The following is a 25,891-nucleotide window of genomic DNA, read 5'->3' on the forward strand; positions in this document are numbered from 1 at the left end:
AGTACTGTGTCCAGTTTGGGCCCCACACTACAAGAAGGATATAGAAAAATTGGAAAGAGTCCAGCGGAGGGCAACAAAAATAATTAGGGGAGCACATGATTTGTGACGCGAGGCTGAGGGAACTGGGATTGTTCAGTCTGCAAAAGATGGAGGGGGAGTTTGACAGCTGCTTTCAGCTACCTGAAAAGGGGTTCCAAAGAGGATGGATCTAGCCCAGAGGTCAGCAACCTTTCAGAAATGCTGTGCCAAGTCTTCATTTATTCACTCTAATTTAAGGTTTCGCATGCAAGTAATACATTTTAACGTTTTTAGAAGAGCTCTTTCCGTAAGTCTATAATATATAACTAAGCTATTGTTGTACGTAAAGTAAATAAGGTTTTTTTAAATGTTTAAGAAGCTTTATTTAACATTAAATTAAAATGCAGAGTCCCCCAGACCAAGAAGATCACAGGACCCGGGCAGTGTGAGCACCACTGAAAATCAGCTCGTGTGCAGCCTTCAGCACATGTGCCATAGGTTGCCTACCCTTGACCTAGACTGTTCTCAGTGGTAGCAGATGACAGTACAAGGAGTAATGGTCTCAAGTTGCAGTGGGGAAGGTTTAGGTTGAATATTAGGAAAAACATTTTCACTACGAGGATGATGAAGCACTGGAATGGGTTATCTTGGGAGGTGGTGGACTCTCCTTCCTTAGAGGTTTTTAAGGTCAGGCTTGACAAAGCCCTGGCTGGGATGATTTAGTTGGGGATTCGTCCTGCTTTGAGCAGGAGTCGGACTAGATGACCTCCTGAGGTCCCTTCCAACCCCGCTATTCTGTGAGAGGTGAGTGGCACAGGCGATGGGCGGGCGCAGCAGTTTTCAGAGATGGGTGGGCCGAGCAGGGGAGAGGCAGCTGGAGAAGACTCTGCCCCGACATTCAGCATCTCTGCTCTTACAGCCAGTGACCCCCCCGGTCTGTGGGGCAGGTCCCAGTGTAACGCGCCGCCCGCGAGCCTGGCGGCAGGTCCCTGCTGCCACTGACCCGAGCGTTCCAACAGAGCACGGCGCGACCCATTGCTCTGCGCTCACCCCTAAAGAACCTCAGTCAACCGCCGATTCGCCGGATCCTGGAGCCCGAGAGGCGGGGTCGAGGCTGATCCTCGCGACAGTAGCGGCGGCAGCTACGCGAGTGCGCAGCAGTCGGCGTGGGCGTGTGTCCCTCCCCCTGCCGACAGCGTGAGTCGCTGGGGATCCGCACATGCGCACACTCTCGCGGACGGAAGGGGGCGGTCCTGCACCATGATCCCCACCCCGCGGCACCCGCACGTGGGCGCGCACGGGCCCTTCAGCGAGGTGTACGCGCCGGCCGAGGACACCTACCTGCTGCTGGACGCGCTGGAGCAGGACGCGGCCCAGCTCAGCGATGCGGGGTGCGAGCTGGGGGGGCGGGGAGGCACCAGCGAGTCAGCAGCCAATGGGAGCAGCCGCTGGGGGGGGGGAGGAGCACTTGGGGGGGGCAGCCCAGGAGGGTCCCAGCGGCTGTGGTGCCGCCGGGCGCTGCCCTGCTGCGGCAGAATCGTGTAGCGAACAGTGGCCGGCTGGTGCTGAGTTTGGTTTAGCCACAGCGAGGTTTGCTGCAGTGGGCGGGAAAGAGGCTCGGATTGCCCTGGTTAGGGTGACCCGCCTTTCACAATGCAAATCGGGGACACGCGTAGGAGCCCTGAGACCCCACCCCCTGCCATGCCAGAGCCCAGTGCTGGTAAGAGCCATCCAGGGAGCCTGGGCTGGCGTGGGGAGTTCTGGCCCCTCCACCTGTCCTTGGTGGGGGCTGGGGTACCCAAGAGCAGTTCTTGGCCTCTGTCCCTGCCCCCGCCCCCCCATGGTGCACTACCAAGGGCAGGTGGAGGCTCCAGGATAACTCTCACTACAGCCTGGCCAGCTCTGGCTTCTGGTCTCGGGCGGGGCCTCAGGGGAGAGAGGGACAGCACGGGGTGGGGCGTTGTGAGTGTGGGGACTACTTGAGAGACCCTCCTCTTACGCACACTCACACTCTCTATCGCGCTCTCTTTCTGGAAAGAGGCTGGTGCTGCCCCTGAGCTTTGGGCAGGCATAGAGTGATGCTACAGGGAATCCAAGATAAATGTTGTCCTGGAGTAATTTAACCTGGCACTGGGACTTGAAATTTACATTTGGGTACTGTCCTGCTCAATTAGGGATGGGTGATCACCCTACTCAGAGTTCCAAATAGTTTCAGTAAATAATGTAAACATCTGCTGGGTTTCAAATTACTGTGGTAATTTAGTCTTTGGCGTGATTGTCAGTTTTTCCAGGAATGGTGTTTCACAAACAACATTAAATCAGTTTTACTCTGTGAGGAGTGGAATGTTTTTAATCTGTTGAAATACAGAATAAGCTAGAACTTGGTTCTGTGTTGCTCCTTTTCATACTCAAAATATCTCAAAGTGCATTGCAAATATAATTGAAGTTGAATGGGATCCATGCAATGAAATAATCTTGTTGGTTATCTTGAAATTTCTATTTATACATGTCCAGAGCCAGCTCAAACAAATGTGGACCCTTTAGAATAGTCACTGGGATATATCTACACTGCAGTTGGGAGTGAGCCTCTGGACTCAGGCTAGTGGAACTTGAGCTAGTCCGCTAAAGATAACATGGACATTGCACCCCGGGCAGCAGCTTTTGCTCTCAAGTCCACCTGATCCCCTAGATCTGAGCTTGAGTGGCTAGCCTGAGTCTCCACGGGAACCACAACATCCACACTGCTGTTTTTAGAGTGCTCACTTGAGCCCTGCTAGTGCAAGTTTGTCACCAAATGCATTGTGTAGACATATCCTTGGGATCCCAGTTTCAGTGTGACCTGCTCCAAACTCTTATGCCATGGCTGCTTGGTGAAGGAGGTGGAGATGTGTCTAGAACTGCTGATTTTGTGTTATCGATGGATGCTTCCAGTTAACACAGGGAAGGAAACCTACAATGTGGCCCAGCGGGCTCTGATGAGTAGGAAATATTTTGATTCCCCAAGGGACACAAGTTATCACCGGAGAGCTGTCAGTCAGCACATCGCAGATCATATGGCACACCACTCAACTTGATCTTGAGGGCACTATGACCAGTGAAATTCATTATTAGTGGGGTCTCCAGTGGCTGCAGGTTTGACAGCATTGCCTGATCCAGGCCTGCATGTGTCCATCCTAGATACTCTTGTGAAGTAGGTATTTTAATCACTTTGTACTAATTATTTTTATTTAAATTTAGAGTTGAGATCTCCCTTGAAGTAGGAGCTGGATCAGGTGTGGTTTCAGCATTTCTGGCTTCCATTGTTGGACCCAGTGCATTGTACATGTGAGTATTATAATACCATTTTTTTAGATTGTTGCAGCTAATAATATAAGAATACGTTGCTCTTACAATATGTAGTGCTTTTCATTTCAAAATATTTTACAGTCACCAACTATGTAGAGAAATATTATCTCCATTTTACAAATGAATTTCTAAAGACATTTAGATTCTTATCCCTCATTGATTTCAGTGAGAGGTTAGACACCTAAATAGCTTAGAAAACCTGGCCCTAAATTACTTGCTCAAGACCACCTATTGGTTTGGTAGTAGAGCAAGACTAGAGTTCTGAAATTTCTTCTTCCCAGCTTGAGCTCAATCGGTAGTCATGCTGTCTCTACCATGTTTACTCAGAACTTGATCCTGCAAACACTTGTCTAACTCTACTCATGTGAGTTGTTCTGTTGAGCTGAGTGGGAATACTCACATATGTAATATTAAGCAAATGCACAAGAGTTTGCAGAGCTGGGCCTCTCTGAGAACCTATTATGCAGTGCCATAGTTGGAAAGCCAGTCTCATTATAAACGCTTGTTTTCACAGACAAAATCATTTTAGGCTGAATTTCTAATGTCTGTTCTGAGCCCAAATTTTGTTTGAAAGTCTGGTAAAATTCTTTTGGCCTTTTGTGCGTTATCTGAGCACAAAATGTAGAAAACTTTGATATTATAGTATGTTGCATTGCTTGAGAAATAGTATGTGATAATTTAATTCAAGACAATTGTAATGCATCCACAGATGAGGACGAAGTTATAGTTATGTCTGAGCATGCAACCTTAAGTTTAGCATTTCCTTAACTTTTGAGTACTTAGGCAGCCTTAAACTTTTCTTAGCATAGTGTTATTGTATGAAATTTCATACGTTATAGTCACAGTATGAGTAACAAGAATTGTATATTCTTTTCAAAGTTTGGATGATGATTCAGTAAGGCTATGTCTACACTGCAAGATAGGGGTGAAAACAGTGGGTATGTATTCAGCATAGCCCAGTCGTACCTCTGCTGCTGCTACTGCAGTTATGCTGCTATTTATACTTGTTCTAACTGGATGAGAGCTAGCGTGAGTATGTGTGTTTGAGCAGGGGAATCACATTCATTAACACACGAGGCTTGACGTCACATCACATAATAGCATTCACATTCGTACGTTCATTTTTTAATTATATCTTGTAATGTTGATGTGATATTAATGTTTTGCTTTCAGATGTACAGATATCAACCCTATAGCAGCTTCTTGTACCTTGGAGACAGCTGTACTTAACAAAGTTCACATTCACCCAGTAATTACTGACTTGGTAAGATACAAGTGCCTATAACTGGGCCTTCTGATAGTTTTGCAATTCTTACAATGTACAGTGGAAGGTTTGCCTGTAACCATTCAAGTACTGTCCCTTCATGCTGAAAGAAAGACAAGGGGCAATGGATGTGTTTTAATTAGGCCACAGTTTTATTCAGTTAACATATCCAGGATTACCCAACAATAAATTGTACAGCAGGTCATCATTATTTCCTTAACTGTTTCCACCTACTCGAGACGGCTGCTGGCAGCCCTCCGCCTTTCTCAACCTGGTCCTAGCCAGCCTGTTGCTGGGATCTCATTACCCTCCCCTCGTATGAGGGTTTAAGGGGGTTGGAAAACAGGGAAGGGATTGGCTCCCCGCTGTACCTCATGTTAGGAGCCCCAGCATTCCTCCCCCAGCTACCTGAAGGGATGCTTTCCTCTAAATCCACTTCCAAATCCATTTAATCTGAGAACCGTATTCCCTCTGTAACGAGCACTGGACACATTTGTTACTAAGTGGTGACATTTTGATTTAACTTCCTCGCCTACCCCATTGGGTCCCTTATCTGCTGTGGAGAAGATGGAAAAAACCTACCCCACCTCGTCCAATCTGGTGGTGAGGAGAAAATTCCTTTCGAGCTCCAGAAGAAGAAGTTGAGTAGCGTCATGCTCACAGCAGATCATGAAGAAACCAAGTCCTACTTGGATCCCATCACTGGGAGAGTGGGTGTTGCCAGCCTGATTGCCGTAAGAGTGTGTTTCTCTGGAACTGTGCAGGGTATAGTTACCCCCAGCACATGAAAGGACAGTGTCCCCCTTCGAACCTGGTCCAGCAACTTCCTGTTCCCTGCTCTGTCCTGTTAAATTTTCCCTTCCTCCCCACCCTGCCACCCTGTTGCAAAGGGGGCTCAAATAGGGGCAACAACCCTTCCAGCCAGCCAGCCAAAGAACCCAGCGCACTCGGGGGCAATTTACGGCCATATGTTAGTAAGGCACAACAATTTTTTATGCCACAATATATAACTATTTATTTTATTAAATTTGTAAAGTACTCTGGTGGATGGCAGTAGCTTAGACACCGTTGCAAGCTTACAGAAAACTAAGTAAAAACTGATCACAGCGCCCATTGTTCCCTCAAAAACTCATGCAAAAAAAAACCCAAATAGAAAGGGTATGTCTACACTACAGGATTATTCCGATTTTACATAAACCGGTTTTGTAAAACAGATTGTATAAAGTCGAGTGTACGCGGCCACACAAAGCACAGTAATTTGGTGATGTGCGTCCATGTACCGAGGCTAGCGTCGATTTCTGGAGCATTGCACTGTGGGTAGCTATCCCATCGTTCCTGCAGATCTACCCCTGACCAGGATTCTGAGGTTGAGTCCAATGATGATGAGGTAAAAACAGTAATGTTGCGTGTAATGTCAATATTTGATTTTCCTCCCGAGAAAGCAGGACAACGTCAACATATCATTTTGCCCTTTTCCTGGATTGCCTCTGGCAGACTGCCATACATGAGGATGAACCATGGAGCCTGTTTTGCCTTTGTCACTGTCACCGTATGTGTACTAGATGCCGTGACAGAGCGGTGTGCAGTGCCACACAGCAGCATTCATTTGCCTTTGCAAGGTAGCAGAGATGTGTTTACCAGTCGGTTCTGTACCGTCTGCTGTGCGGTTGTAAATGGGTGATGAGATGACGGATTCAGTCATTCTGTAACCGTCTGCTGCTGTCATGGGTGCTCCTGGCTGGCCTCGCTGAGGTCAGCTGGGCGGATCAAGACAAAATGGATTGACTCCCCGGGTCATTCCTCTCCTTTATGTTTTATCTATAAAATAGTCTGTCCTCCTAAAATATGGGCAAGTGTACTAGAGATGCCAGTGCATCAGAGAACCAGAAAGCACAGCCGCTCCATGTCAGATCTCGCAGAAATGATGAGACTGCATGCCATTGAAGGTGCCTCCTGCAACAACCCCACCGTGTTCCTTCTCCCCCAACTCTCCTGGGCTACCGTTGCATGTCCCCCCCATTTCTGTGATGAAGTAATAAGAAATGCAGGAATAAGAAACACATGAGTTTTTAGTGAGAAAATGAGGGCGAGGCAGCCTCCAGCTGCTTGAGTAGTCAGGCAGATATTAAATGGTGTGGGGGGAAAGAGCCCAGCATCCGCTGCTTGATAGTCCAGGCAGTACCGATTTTCTTTAGACATGAGGGGGGGGCGCGGCTCATGGACTCAGCCCCAGTTGCTATGAGGATGAGGTTACCAGCCGTTCTGTACATCTGCCGGAATAACTGGGAGTCTTCCTATTTTTCACCCAGGCACCCCTGGCCGACTCACCTAGGGCCAGCCAGGAGCACTCACGGGGCTCGTGTGGAATGACGGAGGGGAACGGCTTATTTAGGTCTCCCTTTTTTGTACTGTACTGTCTGCCACTGGGGAGGGGGGAGGATGCTGCTGTTCAGTCCGCAGCACCGCATCTACAGCAGCATGCAGTAGACATAGGGTGACATTGAAAAGTCAAGAAATGTATTTTTCCCTTTCTTTCACGTGTATACTGCCGGGACTGTGGGATAGCTGGAGTCCTCAGTCCCCCCTCCTTTCCTCCATGAGTGTCCATTTGATTCTTTGGCTTTCTGTTACGCTTGTCACACAGCACTGTGCTGTGAACTCTGTATCATAGCCTGGAGATTTTTTTCAAATGCTTTGGCATTTCGTCTTCTGTAACGGAGCTCTGATAGAATGGATTTGTCTCCTCATACAGCGATCAGATCCAGTATCTCCCGTACGGTCCATGCTGCAGCTGTTTTTGGATTTGGGACTCATCGCCACCCGTGCTGATCAGCGCTCCACGCTGGGCACACAGGAAATGAAATTCAAAAGTTCGTGGGGCTTTTCCTGTCTACCTGGCCAGTGCATCCGAGTTCAGATCGCTTTCCAGAGCGGTCACAGTGGTGCACTGTGGAATACCAATACCATCGATTTGCGGCCACACGAACCCTAATCCGACATGGCAATACCGATTTCAACGCTACCCCTCTCGTCCGGGAGGAGTACAGAAACCGGTTTAAAGACCCCTTTATATCTATATTAAGGGCTTTGTGTGGATGGGTGCAGGGTTAAATCGGTTTAACGCGGCTAAATTCGGTTTAAACGCGTAGTGTAGACCGGGCCAAAATCTGATGAGAAGAGAGGGACGAAACAGCTGATAAGGGACCAGACTGAATCTGAAAAGAAAATATACTTCAAATGAGACTCTAAATCAGTACAAATATAGAGCAAATACTACAGAATCAGGGAATGGATTTGAAACTGTGAGCACCTGGAGCTTTCTTATTAATGTTGTATCCATGACAATAATGCTCTGCCAATGCACAAGTCTAAATGTTTTTTTATTATAAATTCTGTTTGCTAGTGATTTAAAAACAAACAAACTTCCAAGCAGTGCGTAATGGGAAACTAAGTTTCACCTTTTCCTCAGTAAGCTTTTTTAATTTGTAAAAAATCTTGAGAATTTAAATTTAATGAAAGGTGACAGATTGCCAGTAATTAGAATTAGCTGAAATAAATGAACACTTCATTTGGGAATTGGACTGTACACAGAGGCCTATATGAAGTAGTTGTTGAACAGCTAACAGATGATAAACTTTTAATCACTTCTGAACTGGGATGGATATGAATCTGTAAGCAAGATCTTTTAATTAGTATAGGTTTTTCTTTCATCCTCTTACTATTTTGTATCTCTAGTTCATGTTTTGGGACCCTGTTGTGTATGTCATCATGCAATAAATTTATATTTTTACTTATCCTATTCCGTGGGCTGCCCTTGCACATTGAAGACCGATTTAGAGGCTGGGCTATCCAGAACCAAAGAGGACAGTTGAATGCATTGCTGTGAATGGGAGATGAAACAGGAATGGTCCCAACTCTACTTTAATTTATAAAAATATGAAATGATCTAACCCTTCCTATGAGGATTCACTTACAGTATAGTCATCCTAGAAGAAGAGATGCTTGATTTGATAGAGAAATAATTTAGTTCCCTTATTGAGATTGAGTAATTTATCTTGTAATTTACCCACTTATGAAACTGATTATCATCTCACAGCCAGGACATCTTTATTATTATCTACTAAATAAAGCATGTATTTTGTAATTAATATGTATTTAAAACATTTGCTTAGTAAGGGTCCTTGAAATTATTTTTTTTCATATTGTCTATTATTGACTTTTGATTTGGGTAACTAAAAAGATGAGAAAAATAGATAGTGCCAACATGGTCACCATTTGTAGGCTGGCTAAATTTATGGGAAATTTGCACAGATTTGTGTTTTACAAAATGTTTACCTTGTACTCCAGAAAATAACAAAGAAGTATCTTAGTTAACAGCCTGTTTTGGCTTAAGTCATTTTAAATAAGTCAGGTTTTCATAGCTAGGTACAGGACACTTTCTATATCTCAATAGTGTATTGCTGTTCGTAAACCTATTAATTTTCGTCCTGTCTTGATAACGATTGATTATATTCAAAGCTTAATCTCTCATTTTAGTCCCATATATGACGAATCTGCAGTCTCACAATACCTGTTGTATAATGAGAAGTGGAAATGTGTGTTTCTGTCGTAATTAAAAAATATAGCTAAAAAAGAATTGCCTAAGTAAATCTAACTTGTTTCCTACTTCAATTTCATCTCTAGGTCACAGGATTGTTACCAAGATTAAATGGGAAGGTTGATCTACTACTATTTAATCCACCGTATGTGGTAACCCCTTCTGAAGAGGTAGGGATCACTGAGATTTGAGGCGATGCAATGTTTTAAAAACAAAACAACAAAAAAAAAACCCTTCAGCTCGGTAGATATGAAAAATTATTAATGGATTTGTAATATCCAGTTGTCAGACTACTGTGTCCTGAATTGCAGTGCTTTGAAAAAGTAGTGAGGGGTCAGGTGGCACCAATGGTGATAGCAGAACTGTTTGCAGTAAATATGAATCACTCACCTTACTGCACTCTCTGCACAAGAGATAAAGGACACTAGTGGCCACAGTTCTACAAAATACTGCTCCATCATTGCTGGGGCAATTCTGTAAATGCATGTCTACACGGGGATACTTAGGAATCACTAAAGGTATGAAGTCAGGGCGCATAAATGAAAGCATGCTTAATCCCCCATGTCAGTGCTCTTATTCAGGAGTAAAGTGGCTTTAGTTCTGTAACTTTGATTAAGGGTTTATATACACTTAAAATACTACAGTGGGGTAGCTGCACCGATGCAGGTGCACTGCTGTAGCACTTCAGTGAAGATGTTACCACACCAATGGGAGGGCTTCTCCCATTGGCATAGGTAGCCCAAGAGGCGGTAGCTGTGTCAACAGGAGAAGCACTCCTACTAACATAGCGCTGTCTATCCCAGGAGTTAGGTCAGAATAACTACATCGCTCAGATGTGTGGCTTTTCCACACCCCTTGAGCAACGTAGTTATACTGACATAAATTGCTAGTGTAGACAAAGATACAGTGAATTAATTCTACTTCATTCCTGAATGAGAGATCCACTTAGAGGTTAAACCATGCTTTAATTTATGTGCATTGATTTTATACCTTTAGTTGATTTGCCTTAACTGTCCTGATTATCTGCATGTAGACAAGCCCTAAGAGATTTTCATTTAGATCTGTCAGATATTTTCCATTGGAATGATTTTCTGGTGGAAAATACCTTTTTCACAAAATCAGAATTTTCAGGGATGAGCGTCTTGGCTCTCCCCTCCCATGGCAGCCTGTCCAAAGGCTCTTTCTGCCTGCACAGAGAAACAGAAAATTGACAAGAGCCATCCAGCTGGGCAGTTGGCAAGCGCAAAAATTCTGTTTTAGTTCTCCCAAAATGGAATTTTTCATAATTTCTGGCTTGTGAAAAATCTTGAGCTATTTACTTTTTTGTCCAAAATTGGGACTAAATTTTTCCAAAACCTCAACATTTTCTATGGGACAGAAATTCCTTTTCTGGACTGCTCTAATTTTCGTCTTTCATTTGTATTCTTCAGGACTCTCGAGTCATGTCTACACTGCAATAAAACATGAACAGGTGGCCCATGTCGGCTGACTTGGGTCACAGGGCTCAAGCTGCAGGGCTGTAAACTAGAGTGTATAAAACTGTGAAGGGGGAGGTTCCAAGAACCCAGGCTCCTGCCCAAATCCAAACATCTACACTGCAGTTTTATAGCCCTGCATACTGAGCCACCTGAGCCCAAGTCAGCAGACATGAGCCAGCTATAAGTGTTTTATTGCAATGTAGACATATCCTTGGTGTAATTTATGTGAATACTTTCTGTATACATCTAGAGGAAAGTATATGCTATGAATGTTACAAAACGTATCCATTTCCAAACAGTGTCAACAAAGACCTTCTTTAAATCCAAACAGAGCCCATCTATTTGGAGGATAAGTCTGCAATTTGACTTGTATGCTGCATAAACTAAACGGCCATGTAGCAATTTTACGATTGAAATTATTTTAATTAAATAAGCTCCTTAAGATAGGGACTGTGGTGATTCTCTTCCTAAAGTGTCATGAACATACATGGCACTCTGTAGTTGTGTGTAAACCATTAGTAAAAAAAGTTCATCTTTCTTTAATTTCTCCTAGGTAGAAAGCCATGGATTAGAGGCAGCCTGGGCTGGAGGCAAAAATGGCAGAGAAGTAATGGATAGACTTTTTCCTTTAGTGCCAGACCTGCTTTCAACAGGAGGATTATTCTATTTAGTTACAATTAAAGAGAACAACCCAGGTAATAGAATCATTTGGTTTGCTAAACTATATGTTACTAATGCGTACATGAAAACTATGAGCACAAGACTAAGGTGCTATAGCTAATCAGACATTGCCACTATTATGCAAGAATGGGAAACTTTGGATTGAGTAATATCTCAGAGAAATGAGAGGGCCTGTACATGGCAGTAGCAAGTCACACTTTGTTAATAACATTTATTAGTATGGAAGCACTTTGGGCTAGAGTCACAGGGAGGACTTGGTTGAGCATTGCAGCACCCAACTTTTAGGTACCCTTCTGCTAAGTTAGGCAGTCAGGTTCCCCATACAATGCACTGGGAGACTTAAGTGCCTAAAAAAGATTCACAGAAGTCAGCATGCTAAACCAGCCAATAGGAAATGACAAGGAGAGGGGTGTAGCCTAAGCCTTCTCTCTCAAAGGAGTTACTTGCCTCACTCTGGCCTTGATGGAGGCACCTCCCTCTACTTGGAATTCATAGTAGTGAACCCTCTCCAGGAGCTGGGTGCCTAAGCCAGGTCATCCCTTTTTGAAGAAAAATCAAGGTAATGGTGGTAGTGCCTCCTTGCATGCCCCATAGCCCAGTGGTTAGAGCATGGATGTTGGAGGCACTGGTTCAAATCCCCACTCTGCTGGATTGGGAGCCGGGACTTGAACATGGGTCTCTCACTTCCCAGGTGAGTGCCCTAACCACTGCACTTTAGAGATTCTATCTCTTTCAATGAATACAAAGTGGAGAGGAGAAAGGAGAGACTGAGAGAGGTCCCACCCCAGACTAGCCCATTGCCCAACAGTTAGGGGACTGATGTGGAAAACCTACATTCAATTCCCTATTCCACAGTAGGCAGAGTGGGGATTTGAACTCAGGTTTCCCACATCCTGTGAGAGTACTCTAACTATTGGGAGAAAAGTGTGTGGGAGGGGCAGCCCTGCCCTTCCTCAACTGTGTCTTGAGCAGGGCCCAATCAAGTAGATGTGCTCTATGGCAGCCTCTGAGCATGTGTACTGGATTGCGCTTGGCAGGTGAACTAAGTAAGGAAATACTTTCTTTGTGACTCTTGCTCTAGCTTAGGCATGAGTTAGGTGCTAAGCTGCTTGGTGGTGTCAGGGCTGAGGCAGCTGAGCATGTGCCCATTGGCTGAAATTTAGGCACCTTGGGGACTTCACCAGTGAACACTGAGGTGCCTAGGGACTTTAGGCTACTACAGAGGTTAGGTGCCTAAGGACTTTAGGCTACTACTACTTTAGGCTACTACAAGGTTAGGTGGCAGCTGAGCTGGGCTATAAGGTTTTAAATTTGTGCTTGGACACTTTACATGATAGCCCCACTTGTGAATCCTACCCTGTCTAGCAGTTTTTACTGTAGGGTTTTCAAATTAATTTGTGTGCTTTGTACACATCCTTTTATCAGAGCTTCTGCCTTTATAAAACCTTCTTTGTTCAAGCCACTACTCACTTAGTATATGCAGGGAAAAATACTGTCCATTACAACACTGACCCAAGTAGTATGGGAAATATGGGTTTGATCTGCTAAAGTGAAACTAACACTGAAGTGTAGAATTACTCCAGGGCACTCCCATGTTTGAACATTTTCAGACGGGGCTCAAATATCAGACTTGTAATTGTACTCTGCTGGAATTTTACCAAAAAAACCTAAACACTCTTCAGTCTCCCTGGTCACTCAGTTACAGATCTAAAAGTTGCAATTTTCCAACAAAAAAACTTCAAAAACAGACTCCAACGAGTAACTGCAGAACTGGAATTAATTTGCAAACTGGACACCATTAAATTAGGCTAGAATAAAGACTGAGTGGATGGGTTATTACACAAAGTAAAAACTATTTGCCCATGCTAATTTTTCTCCTACTGTTACTCTCACCTTCTTGTCAACTATTTGAAATGGGCTATCCTGATTATCACTACAAAAGTTTTTTTTCTCCTGCTGATAATAGCTCATCTTAACTGATTAGTCTCATTAGAGTTGGTATGGCGACCCCCATTTTTTCATGTTCTGTGTGTATGTATATCTTCCTACTGTATTTTCCACTACATGCATTCGATGAAGTGGGTTTTAGTCTACGAAAGCTTATGCCCAAATAAATTTGTTAGTCTCTAAGGTGCCACAAGTACTCCTCATCCTTTTTATTAAGTACTTGAAACCTGAGTATACTGCTGAAACTTTTTTTAATTGAAGCAGTTAGTTAAGATGGGAATATTAAATCATTATACTATGATTCTAACTAATTTGCAGTTTCAGTATAACTGCACTTAACTCATTTTGGATTTTGTGTTAATATATAGAATATTAAAAGCATACATGCACTTAAAACTTTGAGCACACTTTTTAATCTTAAACTTATTTATCAGTTCAATTAAGTACTTACTATATTTTTCAAAGACACTAAAATCCAACATTTCCACTAGTAGAAAGCCAAGTTCATTTGGTTGTGTTGGATGACTGCTTTAAAAATTGTTCTAATCACCTGAAGGACCATGATAGATATTTTATGAGCCTATGCAATCTTTTGTTTTGTAATTTGCTTTTAGCAAATAAATCAGTTTAAGACAGGATGGGCTTTTTAGGTGGTGATTAACACAAACTGAACTGTAACGCTGTACATTTTTAATTACAGATGAAATTTTGGAAACAATGAAGAAATACGGTTTAAGAGGTACTAGAGTACTTTCTAGACAAGCAGGAAGAGAAACTCTCTCAATTCTCAAATTCAGCAAGTCCTGACGACTACTCTTAAATCTTTAAAAATCTTCAGCAATGGAAGTTAAACACAAGTGGTGTTACAATGGTCACGCTATTTTGTGACGATAAACTATAACTCAACAGATTTTGAAGAAGAATTATCCTGTCTCCTGACCTTTACAGGAAAATTAGCAAAACTTTCCTTTTTGGTCCCTTAACCTGGCCATCAACCCACTGTGATCTGTAATCAATGAGGGAGCAGTTGTTTCTGGACTTGGTTTTCTATTAGCATAGTGGAACAGTAGCTGAAATGTAAACTTTAAAATGGGCAGTCACACTTTAAAATGGGGAAATTCATTGGTTTGTATTTTGTTTTATAACTGGAATATTTTTATGTGATCATACATTTAATTATTAACCTTTGTCGTTCATTATGGGTTCTCAAAACAGTGTTCTTGCTTTAATACTTTGTCTTGTCTTATGGTACTTATTCTCTATAAATATCTAGTTTAAATTAGTATTTAAGAAGCCACTGATCTTGAGCTTAATGGCCTCAGTCTTATATTTTGCACTTGTTGCAGAATCATCAAAATCCTAGTGCATAGAAATTAATTTTGCTTACATAGTCGGAAACTCTTGATCCTATCTTGCTACTGTTTTATTGCTATGAATATTTCAACGGATGCACCCAATATGGAGTTCTGCTATATGTTATCCAGGGTCTTTAAACTAAATGCTATGGGTTAATAAACAATGTAAAAAGTTCAGTTCAATATAATCAATTTTACAAAATTATTTTAGAGTGGAGACTAATTTTAGACTGTAAAAAGAAAGGTTTAGTTTAAACGTATTTTCAGTAGAGCCTAGCTGTCACAATATAGAAAACTAACAAGTGATGGTTCTTTATAAAGCACGTCCATTTATGACTATGGTATGATACCATTCTTATACTAACGCACCATAAAATGTATGGGATGGAGACTTGTATGGTTTGATAATCTCCCTATATTTAAGCCTCTTCAGTTTGTTTAAACTGATTTTTACGGAAAAATTCCTGGATTTTACAAAAAGTATTATTTTTTTTCTGATTTTCACCCTATTTTTGTATCATTCAAATATATAAAAAATTACTTGCTTTATTCAAAAATACAATACATTGCATGAGATATATGTATTATGACAATACATTAGTCTGGGTGTATATGCAAAGCTGCCTGTTGAAGTAAGGCTATGTATTAGTCAAGAAAATACACACAACAAACAGGCATGCAAGCTCTGAAGTATGTGTGCATCTGAACATACTCGTGAATCTCACGTCCACCACGTACACATTTCAAGCTGTTAGCAGATAACAGTTTAAAGATTTGACACACTAAAATGGGAAGAAGAAAAAAATCTATATCAGAATACATTTCAGAACACAAGGAAGTATTTGAAGGTTTTTTAAAAAACAAAAACAAGAGAAAAGGATGACATTGAGGGTATGTGCTGCAAATGGTGTGACTCAGTTATTAAAAGTAAATATTTATAGGATAATAGTTCTAAGTCTACAACAGTAAAAACTGTTTATTCAAATGAAAAGTATTGTTGTCTTCTTAAACTCACAGGTAGCACTGTGTTTTGACTTCTGTTTTAGTTTCACAAACCACATCGATGAACAAAATTCAAAGCATTAATCCACTGAATACTTTCCCCCCTGACTTTCTGTCCACCACAATAAACCCCATTATTTACCCAGAAAAGTTATTAATAGTTTTTTGCACTGATTTTCACCTGTTTTTTTTTGTTGTAATTCTTAATTACTAGGAAAAATTAAATAAAATAAAAACAAAGGGCTCTACTTATATTTAAGAATAGCAAGTTTTCTAGTCAATAATTTCCTTTCTGCTTGCGGAGTCTCTCACAATTCTGAGACGTATGGGCTATTCCTCTCCTGCCTGCAGTTCAATGCTATAATGCTGCTCTTACTGATCATGCTCCCTTCTCCAGCTTGCACCAAACTATTTATTCCAAATGTGTATAAAAACTCATAGAATGATGAGTAATAACAGCTTCAATGCCAACCCATAAACCTATGAACAGTAGGCTAACTAGTTGACAAACTGTAGATATAAAAATTAAATTTTGTCCCTTTGCTACAAAGCCATCCAGATAGGGTATAATTATGGGAGACTACTAGCAGAAATGAAATTATTGAGTAAGAAAGAAAGGGGTAAGGTGGTAGAATGAGAGAGTCCTTCCCCAAAATTAATTATCAAAATGGCAAATTATTTTCTGGGTCACTGCATATAGCAAAGGAGGCCACCTTATAATGTATAATTAAGGTTTTAATTGAAGACTATGTTGTTGCCCAGCAGATACCCTGAGTGGAAGCATAGGCTCTCTCTGCCCATGAAGATTCTGTGGAATGTGCTTTGATTCCATCAGGAACAAGTTTACCTGATGCCTTGTATGCCTCTACAGTGCATAACTTGATCCTTCTGGCTAAAGACAGTTTGGAGACCTGTAGCCCTTTGGACTTTGGGTGAAAGTAGACAAACGGGGGGCCTGATCTTGTTGATTCATAGCACTCAAGATAGATCATCTGTGCTCTGCAAATTATCCAAATTATGCCACAGATTTTCCATAGGCTGCTGTAGGTTTGGATGGGAGGACAACCTCCTTTGAGTAATGGGAAGATAAGTTTTATGTTGGTAGTAGTCTTTAGTCGTTTTTACCTTGTCCCATCAGTTGGGGTCAGCAGTTCTTGTTCTTCGCAAACATGTTGTCAAGTGCGTCTTCCAAGATGATGCCAGCCTTCCTGTCCTCCTTCAACATCTCAAACCAAGTTTTTCTAGGTCTTCCTCCTGTGACTACGTGGTCTTATATTCTCTGGTCAGCGTATCTTAGATCTAGTCTCAAATTACCCAGAGATCTCAGTTGATACTCGCTCAGCTTTTCTGTGATGGGGGCTACCTGAATCATGCCTCATGCTGTTTCATTGCATAGCCTATCAGCTCTCCTTTTACCCAGCATGCAACTGAGCATTCTCATTTTGGCAATGTGAAGTAGTTTTTGCTTCTCTCTGCATTGGCCAACATTCCAACCCATACATCATGGTTAAAGCTGCATGTCGATCACGGATTCTGTGACTTTCCATGACTTCTGCAGCAGCCAGTGCGGCTGGCTCCGGGGCTCCCTGAGCAGATCAGGCAGCCCCTGGGCCAGCCACACCAGTGGCTGCTGGGGTAGTTTGGATGTGGGAGGGAGCTCAGGGTTGGGGTGCGGGGTGGCGCTTACCTCAGGGGGCTTCCCAGAAGTGGCCGGCATGTCCCTGCAGTTCTTAGGTAGACGGGTCAGGGGGCTCTCTGCGCTGTACCTGCTGCACAGGTGCTGCCGCACAGGTGCTGCCCCCCAGCTCCCATTGGCTGTGGTTCCCGGCCAAAGGGAGCTGTAGAGCCGGAGCTCATGGGGGTGGTGCACAGCGCCCCCCTGCCTTCTCTCCCCCTAGGAGCTGCAGGGACACATGGAGCATGGCAGCCCTGCCAACCCTCCCCCTCATTACCAGTAGGGGTCCTGGGCCACGTGCTTCTGCCTGCCCATCTCTCCAGCACCAGCAGGGGCCCTGGGCCAGCACCCCCATATCACTCTCCCCAGAGCACCCCCAGCCCAAGTTTTAGTTAGGGATGTATAGTAAAAGTCACGGACAGGTCAAGGGCTGTGAATTTTTGTTTACTGCTCGTGACCTTTCCATGACTTTTACTAAAAATACCAGTGACTAAAACATATCCTTAATCATGGATGGGCTAATCGTGATCTTAGATCTTATACACACTGTTATTTCATTTACTTGGCATATTCTGATAAGACTAAAGTGCATCAACTCCATCCATTTACAGCAAATGCTCTTCATGCAGCTCCTAACATCCACGTCCACATTCCCGTCACGGCTCAACACTGAATGGAGGTATTTGAATTGTTGTACAGACTTTCTCTATAACATCTAATTTTACTGACTTCTCATTGTTCCTCTCAGTAAAGTACCACAAAGTATTCCATTTTTTGTTTGTGCCGTATGCAAATCTCAGTAGATGTGTGTGCTATTGCAATGTGTAGATCAGGGGTCGGCAACCTTTCAGAAGTGCTGTGCCGAGTCTTTACTTATTTACTCTAATTTAAGGTTTTACGGGCCGGTCATACATTTTAATGTTTTTAGAAGGTCTCTCTCTACAAGTCTATATATTATATAACTAAACTAGTGTTGTATGGTAAAATAAACAAGGTTTTCAAAATGTTTAAGAATCTTCATTTAAAATTAAATTAAAATGTTGATCTTACGCCGCTGGCCGGCTCAGCCCGCTGCTGGTCTGGGGTTCTGTTCACCTAGGCCGGCAGTGGGCTGAGTGGGGCCTACGGCCGGGACCCCAGCTGGGAAGGGTCTGGCAGCCAGAACTCCAGACCGGCAGTGGGGTGAGCGTCTCAACTCACTGCCGCTCAGGGGTTCCATCCTCTGGCTCCTGCCAGCAGGGATCCCAGCTGCCGGACCCTCTCAGCCCACTGCCGGTCTGGGTCCCAGCCCTGCCCACATACAGTGGGTACCTACCTTCTCCCTGGTTCTGGCCCATTCTCTTCCTCTCTCTGCACTGAGCTGAGAGTTGGAGTGGACCGAGCACAGGGCTGGGAGTGAAGGGTCTGGCCAGGAGCTAGAATGAAGGAGGGAACTCAGGGTTGAGGCAGGAGGTTTGGGTGTGGGGGCACTTACCTGGGCAGCTCCCATGTGGTGTGAGGGGTGCAAGTGGGAATGTGAGTGAGGGTGCAGGGGCTCCCGTTTGGTGCTCAGCGTGGGGGTGGGGATGTGCAGGGTGCATGGGATATGGAGGGGCTGGACATGTGGAGGGTGCAAGAGTCAGGGCAGAGGGCTGGGGGCATGTGAGGGGGATGCAGGTGTCAGGGTAGGGGGGCTGGGTATGTGTGGGGATGCCAGTCAGGGCTGGGGTCATGGGGGGGGTCAAGGAAGTCAACAGAGGGCTGGGTGTACAGGGCTCAGGGCAGAGGGCTGGGTGACTGCACCCCCCAGACCCCCACACCCCCCTGCTCCTTGTCCTGACTACCCTCCTGGAACCCACCCTATCTAAGCCTCCCTGCCCCTTATCTCCTGACTGCCCCCCCAGGACCCTACCCCCTACCTGTCCCCTGACTGACCCAACCCTTATCCACACCTCCACACCCAGAGAGACCCTCTGGACACCCATGCCTATCCAACTGCTCCCCGCCCCCTGACAGGTTCCCCAGAACTCTGGACCCATACAACCCCCCCTGCTCCCTGCCTGCCCCAACCCCTCTCCACACCCCTATCTCCTGGCAGTCCCCCCAGAACTCCCGACTCATCCAACCCCCACAGCTCCTTGTCTCCTGACCACCCCCTCCAAAGACCTCCCCTACCCTAACTGCCACCCCAGGACCCTCTTTGCTCTCTGACTGCCCTGACCCCTATCCACCCCCCAAACAGACCCCAGGACTCATATGCCCCATCCAACCCCCCTTGCTCCCCGACTGCCCCCTCCAGAGACCCCCACCCCCCAGTATACCACCCCCGCATCCTGCTCCCTGTCCCTTGACTGCCGCCAGCCCTTAGCCAGCCCGGGAGCCGGCCCCGGCCCCCTTACCTTGAGGCTCCTCGTTCATCCGGAGCCCTGCCACCGCCGCCACCCTGCTCCGCCCGCCCCTCAGAGCGCTGTGCGCGTGGCAGCAGGGCTCTGGGTGAAGGCGGGGGAGGGGGCAGCGGCTTGCTGCGCTAGGCCAGCGCTCTGGCGCGGGACCGCGGACCCTGCGGCTTGCCGCGTTGGCAGGATTTTTAATGACACGCGGAGTCCCAGCAGGCAGCTGCGTGCCATTAAAAATTGGCTCGGGTGCCATAGGTTGCCGACCCCTGGTGTAGATCATCTGCTAGGTCCTCTGAGGCAAGGAAGTTCTGCCAAAGTTAGGGTTTCCATTTGGGATCTTGTTTTCTTCATCTGTTTGTTGAGATGTTTGAGGTCCAGGACAGTTTTGAAATCCTCTGCCATGCTCTGTATGCTTGTGGATGATGTAGTATATGGAATATAGCCTTAAGAACCTTTCTTCTCAGGGTATCGTTTACATTGCTCCTATGGCTAGGTGGTGTGAGACTTCACTTCACACTAGTTCACATTTGATAGTTGCTTGAGTTGAGGGATTGGATGAAGAAAGGAAAAGGTGAGGCCCCTAGTTCCAGTGAGCAGCTGCAGCTCACTACCTCTGTCATACCACCCGCTTGTCTGTGTTCAGTAGAGACCCCTGAGTTGTGGGGAAATTCTGCTTCCTAGATTCAGATCTGGGCAGAGGCACATTCATTCACTGTTGGACCAAATCCTGAGAGGTGGTCCTAGCACTTGGTCTGCAGTTCCAGGGTTTTCTCCTGGTGAACTGCTGTCTTTCCCCTGGTATTTTTGTGAGTATAGACAAAACAGGAGAATTTCTGTCTGTTGCTGGGCTTGTTGTCCCTTCTCAAGGCACTGTGGGAAGTGGAAGGGTGGAACTGGTCCTGTTTTGGTAGTGTTTTCTACCACAATGTTATCCAATTTTTCCTCAAACAGCAGAGTCTCTGAATTTAGATGAGCACAGGATTTGTTTGGAAGGTGCATCTATAGGCATAGCCAGATGTAGCACCCAGCTGTTAAGCTGGCTGCCATGACATTGGCTGAGAATCTCATTGCATCCATTGAGGCATCTGCCACAAAGACTGGATCTAGAGTTCTTTTCTAACAGTAAGCTGGAAGTCAAAATGGTCCTTTGTCTTCCCTGGCCTTATAGTTACACAGCCAGGCAGTGGCCTAGGACACTCCAAGGTCTACCAAGAAGCCTTGGAATACTTTCTGTGGCTGACTTCTGCCTTTCTATCATTTGTATCTTCAGGAAAGAAATCCCTTTTGGATGGGATTATCATATACTTTTACTAATGATGCTAGCATAGCATTGATCGTTGGTATATCTGTGATGGCAGTTTTTGGCTCTTGCAACTTATAGTATCTAAGTACATACCTGGTTATGCGCTTACCCTTGTTAAGGGTTTCCTGTTCCTCCTTGATCACATCTTCTAAGGATGGGTGCAGTAGGATTGCTGTCTCATGCAGTGATTTGGAAAGAAAATATTTGTCCTCAGACTTGTCCTCAGGTGCTTGTTCCAGAGTGGGATCTGGATGGCAGATGCAACATTTCCACGTGTTGTCAAATTTATCAAGGGGAAAAAAACCTTTGCTGCTTTTTTTTTTCCCCCTAAGCCCTTCTCAGAGCCTGAATCTGAGTGCGCTTTCCAGAGTAGAGATAGTGAAATCAGAGGATGAATACCTGGGTTAGATTTACGTTTTTTCTTACCCTTTTGGCCCTATGTGTCTGCTTTGCAGGAATTGCTACACAACAGAGGCAGTGGTAACTTGCAGCTATTTAGTGCCTTCTGCCCTCTAGATATGTCTCCCTGTTCTCCCCCCCTACACACTCCTCATTGGATGGGGTGTCATTGTGTCAGTCCTCTGATTCATACTGGAGAGAAGAGAAGCTGGGTAGGAGCCCTGCTGCATCATGTCTACCCTGACATTTATCCGCCCCCCCCTCCCCGAGTTGGCCAGATGGTGAATTGCTCATCTTTGGATTCTCTCCCCAATATGTTTTCCTGTGTTGGAGTTGCAGCTCTCTGGGCCAAGGTGGGGACCTAACCTTACTGTCTGCTTATTGTGGCATTGCAAGGTTTAGCTAGCTGTGAACAGGCAGGGCATAATTCATCCTCTGAAGAGCCTATAAATGCTGCATCACCTATAGAACACTGCTTTGATGTGGCCTACTATTTATAGGTAGGGCCCTACCAAATTCACGGTCCATTTCAAGGTCACAGGACTTTAAAAATTTCATGATTTCAGCTATTTAAGTCTTAAATTTCACGGTGTCGTAAGAGTAGAGGTCCTGACCCAAAACGGAGTAGGGGGGGTGGGGTCGCAAGGTTATTGTAGGGGGGATTGTGGTACTGCTCCCCTTACTGCTGCTGGCAGAAGTGCTGCCTTTTAATGCTGAGCAGCTGGAGAGTGGCGGCAGCTGGCCAGGAGCCCAGCTTTGAAGGCAGAGCCACCACCAGCACAGAAGTAAGGATAGCATGGTATGGTACTGCCACCCTTACTTCTGCGCTGCTGCCTGCAGCGTTGGGCCCTCAGCAGCTGCCACTGTCTGGCCACCTAGCTCTGAAAGCAGCAGCGCAGAAGGGTGGCATGGTATGGAATTGCCACCCTTACTTCTGTGCTGCTGCTGGCGGGGCGCTGCCTTCAAGCTAGATGCCTGGCCAATGGCTGCTGTCCTCTCACCGCCCAGCTCTGAAGGCACCACTGAAGTAAGGGTGGCAATACCATGACCCCTCTAAAATAACCTTGTGACCCCCACCCCCACAACTCCCTTTTGGCCCAGGCCCCCCAATTTGAGAAACACTAGTTTCCCCTGTGAAATCTGTATAGTATAGGGTAAAGGCACACAAAAAACCAGATTTCATGGTCTGTGATGCGTTTTTCATGGCTGTGAATTTGGTAGGGCCTTATTTATAGGTCACTTCTGCCATATTTTTGGGTGAGAGGGAGGCCTGCAGTTGCAATTTCAGGTGGCTGACACCACATCACAATATACCTGATGAAGGAAGCTGAGTAGAAGTTGCTACTTCTGTCCAAAAAATCATTAAAATTAAAGCTGGCAAAGAAATGGTTAGGAGCAAAGTCAACCACTGAACTGCTGCCATGGAGGCAGAAGATTGGGCAGCAAGCCACGGGGGCTGTGAGCAGCAGCAGCTGTGTTACCATCCCCAGAAACTGCAGGCAGGAGGGGAATATCCCATCTCTCAACTGTGACTGACACTGAGTTACAACAATTGACGATAATGCATTTAAAGTTAGAAAACTCTATGAGGGTCTATTTTAACAACAGACTATTCTCAGTCCTTCAGATATTTCCATAAAATGGGATTAGAACTGCTAGATGTTGTTATAACTAGGACAATGGATGTTACTCATCTTCATATTTTGTGACTCAAGCATGACTCAAGCATTTGTAGTAATACATGGCAGAGCATACACTATGAAGGTAACTAATATGCTCTACTGAAGCCAATGAGTTTTGCCATTGAGTTCAGTGGGGCCGGGATTTCACCCTTAGAGGTAGCAGTGACTTGAAGATCAAGACCCTACATTTCATATTCTGCTCTACAGTTATTCTGCCAATGTCTTAAGGTTAATCCTCTTTCAAAAATTGTTAGCGCAAGAGATTAGACAATTGTGGATCACCAAAGGGCAGGCAATGGCTAGAATAACAGTTGCCACATCCAGATATTTTGGAGAAGAAAAGCACTGCTTCCCACTACCGAAGTCTGCATTACAGGATACCTAACAGAACCAATTTGCAAGCCACATGAAGCTTTCTATGGAAGATGCAATTCACAAAATATGGGCAGCTAACTAATGAAGTTGTCCAACTGTTTCATTTATCCAGCAGAAGTTGTCTCCTAATCTGCAATAAATAATCATTTAGACGAATGATTAATATTTAATAAATTACTATAAACATTTGAAAAGCCTTTCTGCTAAAGTATCAAAATTATGTAAACAAGTTGTTTCCCTTTAAAATGTTTTTTCAAATTGATGTTAAAATACAACCTTTTGCTTTCTTTATTAAAAGATAATTAAAATGCAGAAGTTCTCCATTAGCAGCTTAGTGGTGGCACTACTTTTTTCTTGCACCTACAATACATGTAGGCGTGTCTTTTCAAAAGCTACAAGTGATTCTGGGTGCCCACCCTGAAAGGGCCTGATTTTGAGACAAGGCTGAGCACTCACTCTCTGAAAATCAGGCCCCTTTAAAAGGTCCATCTAACTGGATACCTAAAGCACAAGTCACTTAAAATTTAGGGTATTTTTTTTTCCAGAAAATCCATTGGCCAAAAGAAAAATAGGACAATCCCAAAGGCTTAATAACATTGACATAATAGGCCTATTTCTCCCTTTGTACTGTGTGACTTCACAGATTCAAATATTTAACACATGAAGCAACATGGCTTCAAAGTTAAAATGGGCTATATGTTCTGTACATGTTTCTCTGGAAAATCAACTTATATGAAGAGAAGTTACTAGTGAAACAATTTAAATTCAGTTATAAAACTAAATCCCTGTGGTCAGTGGAGCATAAAGTTTCATTAACATGTTAAGGTTTTCACCAACTGCACATAAAGAAAGCAGCACTAAGGAGAGCGTAACAGCTGGTTGGCATCCTTCCTCTTCTCTAACTTCTCCCTCTGACTTTACCTGCTGAACTTTTCAATCTTAGAAATCAAAAAATTGGGTTACACTATTAACGTTCAGTTTATAAATACTTTAGATTACCTTGTATTTCAGATTAGGCTTTAACATTAAATTACCACTTATGTTTTATCATATGCTTTAACTTTAATGCAATAGCAACTGCAGCTAATAATTCAAATATGAGAAGATTTATAAATGCAAATTTAATGGTTCCAGAAATTCAGATCTTCATGCCACCTAAACTAAATTCACCTGTAAAATCAGAGGCACCATCCTGCTTGAGTGCATAACAGTATGTTGGATTGTACCTAGGTAGGTTTAATTGACTGAGTTGTAGTTGAACACTACTTTGGTGCAAACATAACTATTGAAAGCACCTCTAAATTTTTAGAATACTTTAACATTTTAAAAAATATACAAATTAAAATAAACTATTCTTACATATATTTCTTTTATATCAAACAAGTGTTTCAGAACCCTTTACAATAACACAATCCAGAGATCAACATGGATCATCCCTTTAATCAAGCAATATAAGATAATTCTGATATTATTTCCAAAAAGTAAGTTGGCTTCCTTCAATGTACAGTTCTTGACAGGACCGGTTCCTCCTCTTCATTTACTACATTGTTCATTTTATTGAAGAAGGAGAAGAGGATTATATTTCAAAAAAAGGTCTCTCGACAAAGTGGGCAAGTGGATTTGTTGCTAGATGTGAACCATTTGTACTGAAAGAGAAATAGAAACATTTAAAATGTGAACATATGATGAATTTTAAGTGCTTTACACTTGAACACCTTCATTCAGTTTTGTTTGACAGGTGTAAGGTTTTATCAGATGCAGTGACATATAACTTGCCAGTGAAGATGGCTACCAAATACTAAATAGTCTAGTAAAAGTTATTTTTCCAATTAGCTGTGATAAGCAACTTCCCCTAGCGGAAGCAAAGTCATATAAAATACAAATATAAAACACAACATTAGTTTCTGAAAGATACCATCCAGGATTCTCCCTGTTGACTGGTCTCTTTTAAGAAGATAGGACCCACAAGTGAGAACTCTCTTGGAATTATATTGTTAGAGAACCAGTAATTTTCTTTTGTATGGCAATACAGACATCAACCTTTTCCGATATACTCATGATTACCATTTTGTCAGCTTTAATATAGTTTACATGCGGCCATTTGAACCAGATTTTAAATATAGGCAAAATACAAACGTGCACACAAGACCAACTCTGGCTACTTACCAAACATGCTGAATGGAATTTTTTCTTGCATGTTCTACAGGCTTTTTTGGGAAGAGAATAATTGGAACCATGTATGACTGAGAAACAGATCATGCAATCTTCAATGCCCTCAAACCGTTTATCCACGTTATTTTTCCACAAAACCAAGCCTTCCATAATACTTCCATTCTAACAGAAGGAAAGAGTCACAACAGCAATCAGTGATGTGTTAACATTTTAGAACATTTCT

At 43.8% G+C, this 25,891-nt stretch overlaps 2 protein-coding genes across 2 annotated transcripts in view; one reads left to right on the plus strand and one right to left on the minus strand.

Annotated features, from left to right (window-relative positions):
- The first annotated feature begins 1,207 nt into the window (after window positions 1-1,207).
- Window positions 1,208-18,352, plus strand: HEMK2 (HemK methyltransferase 2, ETF1 glutamine and histone H4 lysine). The gene is made up of 6 exons (XM_032779698.2): window positions 1,208-1,409; window positions 3,256-3,342; window positions 4,537-4,627; window positions 9,311-9,394; window positions 11,256-11,397; window positions 14,031-18,352. The coding sequence occupies exons 1-6, from the start codon at window positions 1,279-1,281 to the stop codon at window positions 14,135-14,137; spliced, it is 642 nt and encodes a 213-aa protein (XP_032635589.1). The 5' UTR covers window positions 1,208-1,278; the 3' UTR covers window positions 14,138-18,352.
- Window positions 18,353-24,841: 6,489 nt separating this feature from the next.
- The window catches only part of LTN1 (listerin E3 ubiquitin protein ligase 1), a 45,623-nt gene continuing 44,573 nt past the window's right edge, over window positions 24,842-25,891 (minus strand). Inside the window, exons 29-30 of the mRNA XM_032779696.2 lie at window positions 25,663-25,830; window positions 24,842-25,142 (exon numbers count right to left, since the gene is read on the minus strand). Of these exons, the coding sequence (XP_032635587.1) occupies window positions 25,080-25,142; window positions 25,663-25,830 (231 nt within the window). The 3' untranslated portion in view covers window positions 24,842-25,079. The remainder of the gene's footprint in view (window positions 25,143-25,662; window positions 25,831-25,891) is intronic.

Source organism: Chelonoidis abingdonii, chromosome 1 (genome assembly GCF_003597395.2).
Source record: "Chelonoidis abingdonii isolate Lonesome George chromosome 1, CheloAbing_2.0, whole genome shotgun sequence".
Lineage (NCBI taxonomy): Eukaryota > Metazoa > Chordata > Testudines > Testudinidae > Chelonoidis > Chelonoidis abingdonii.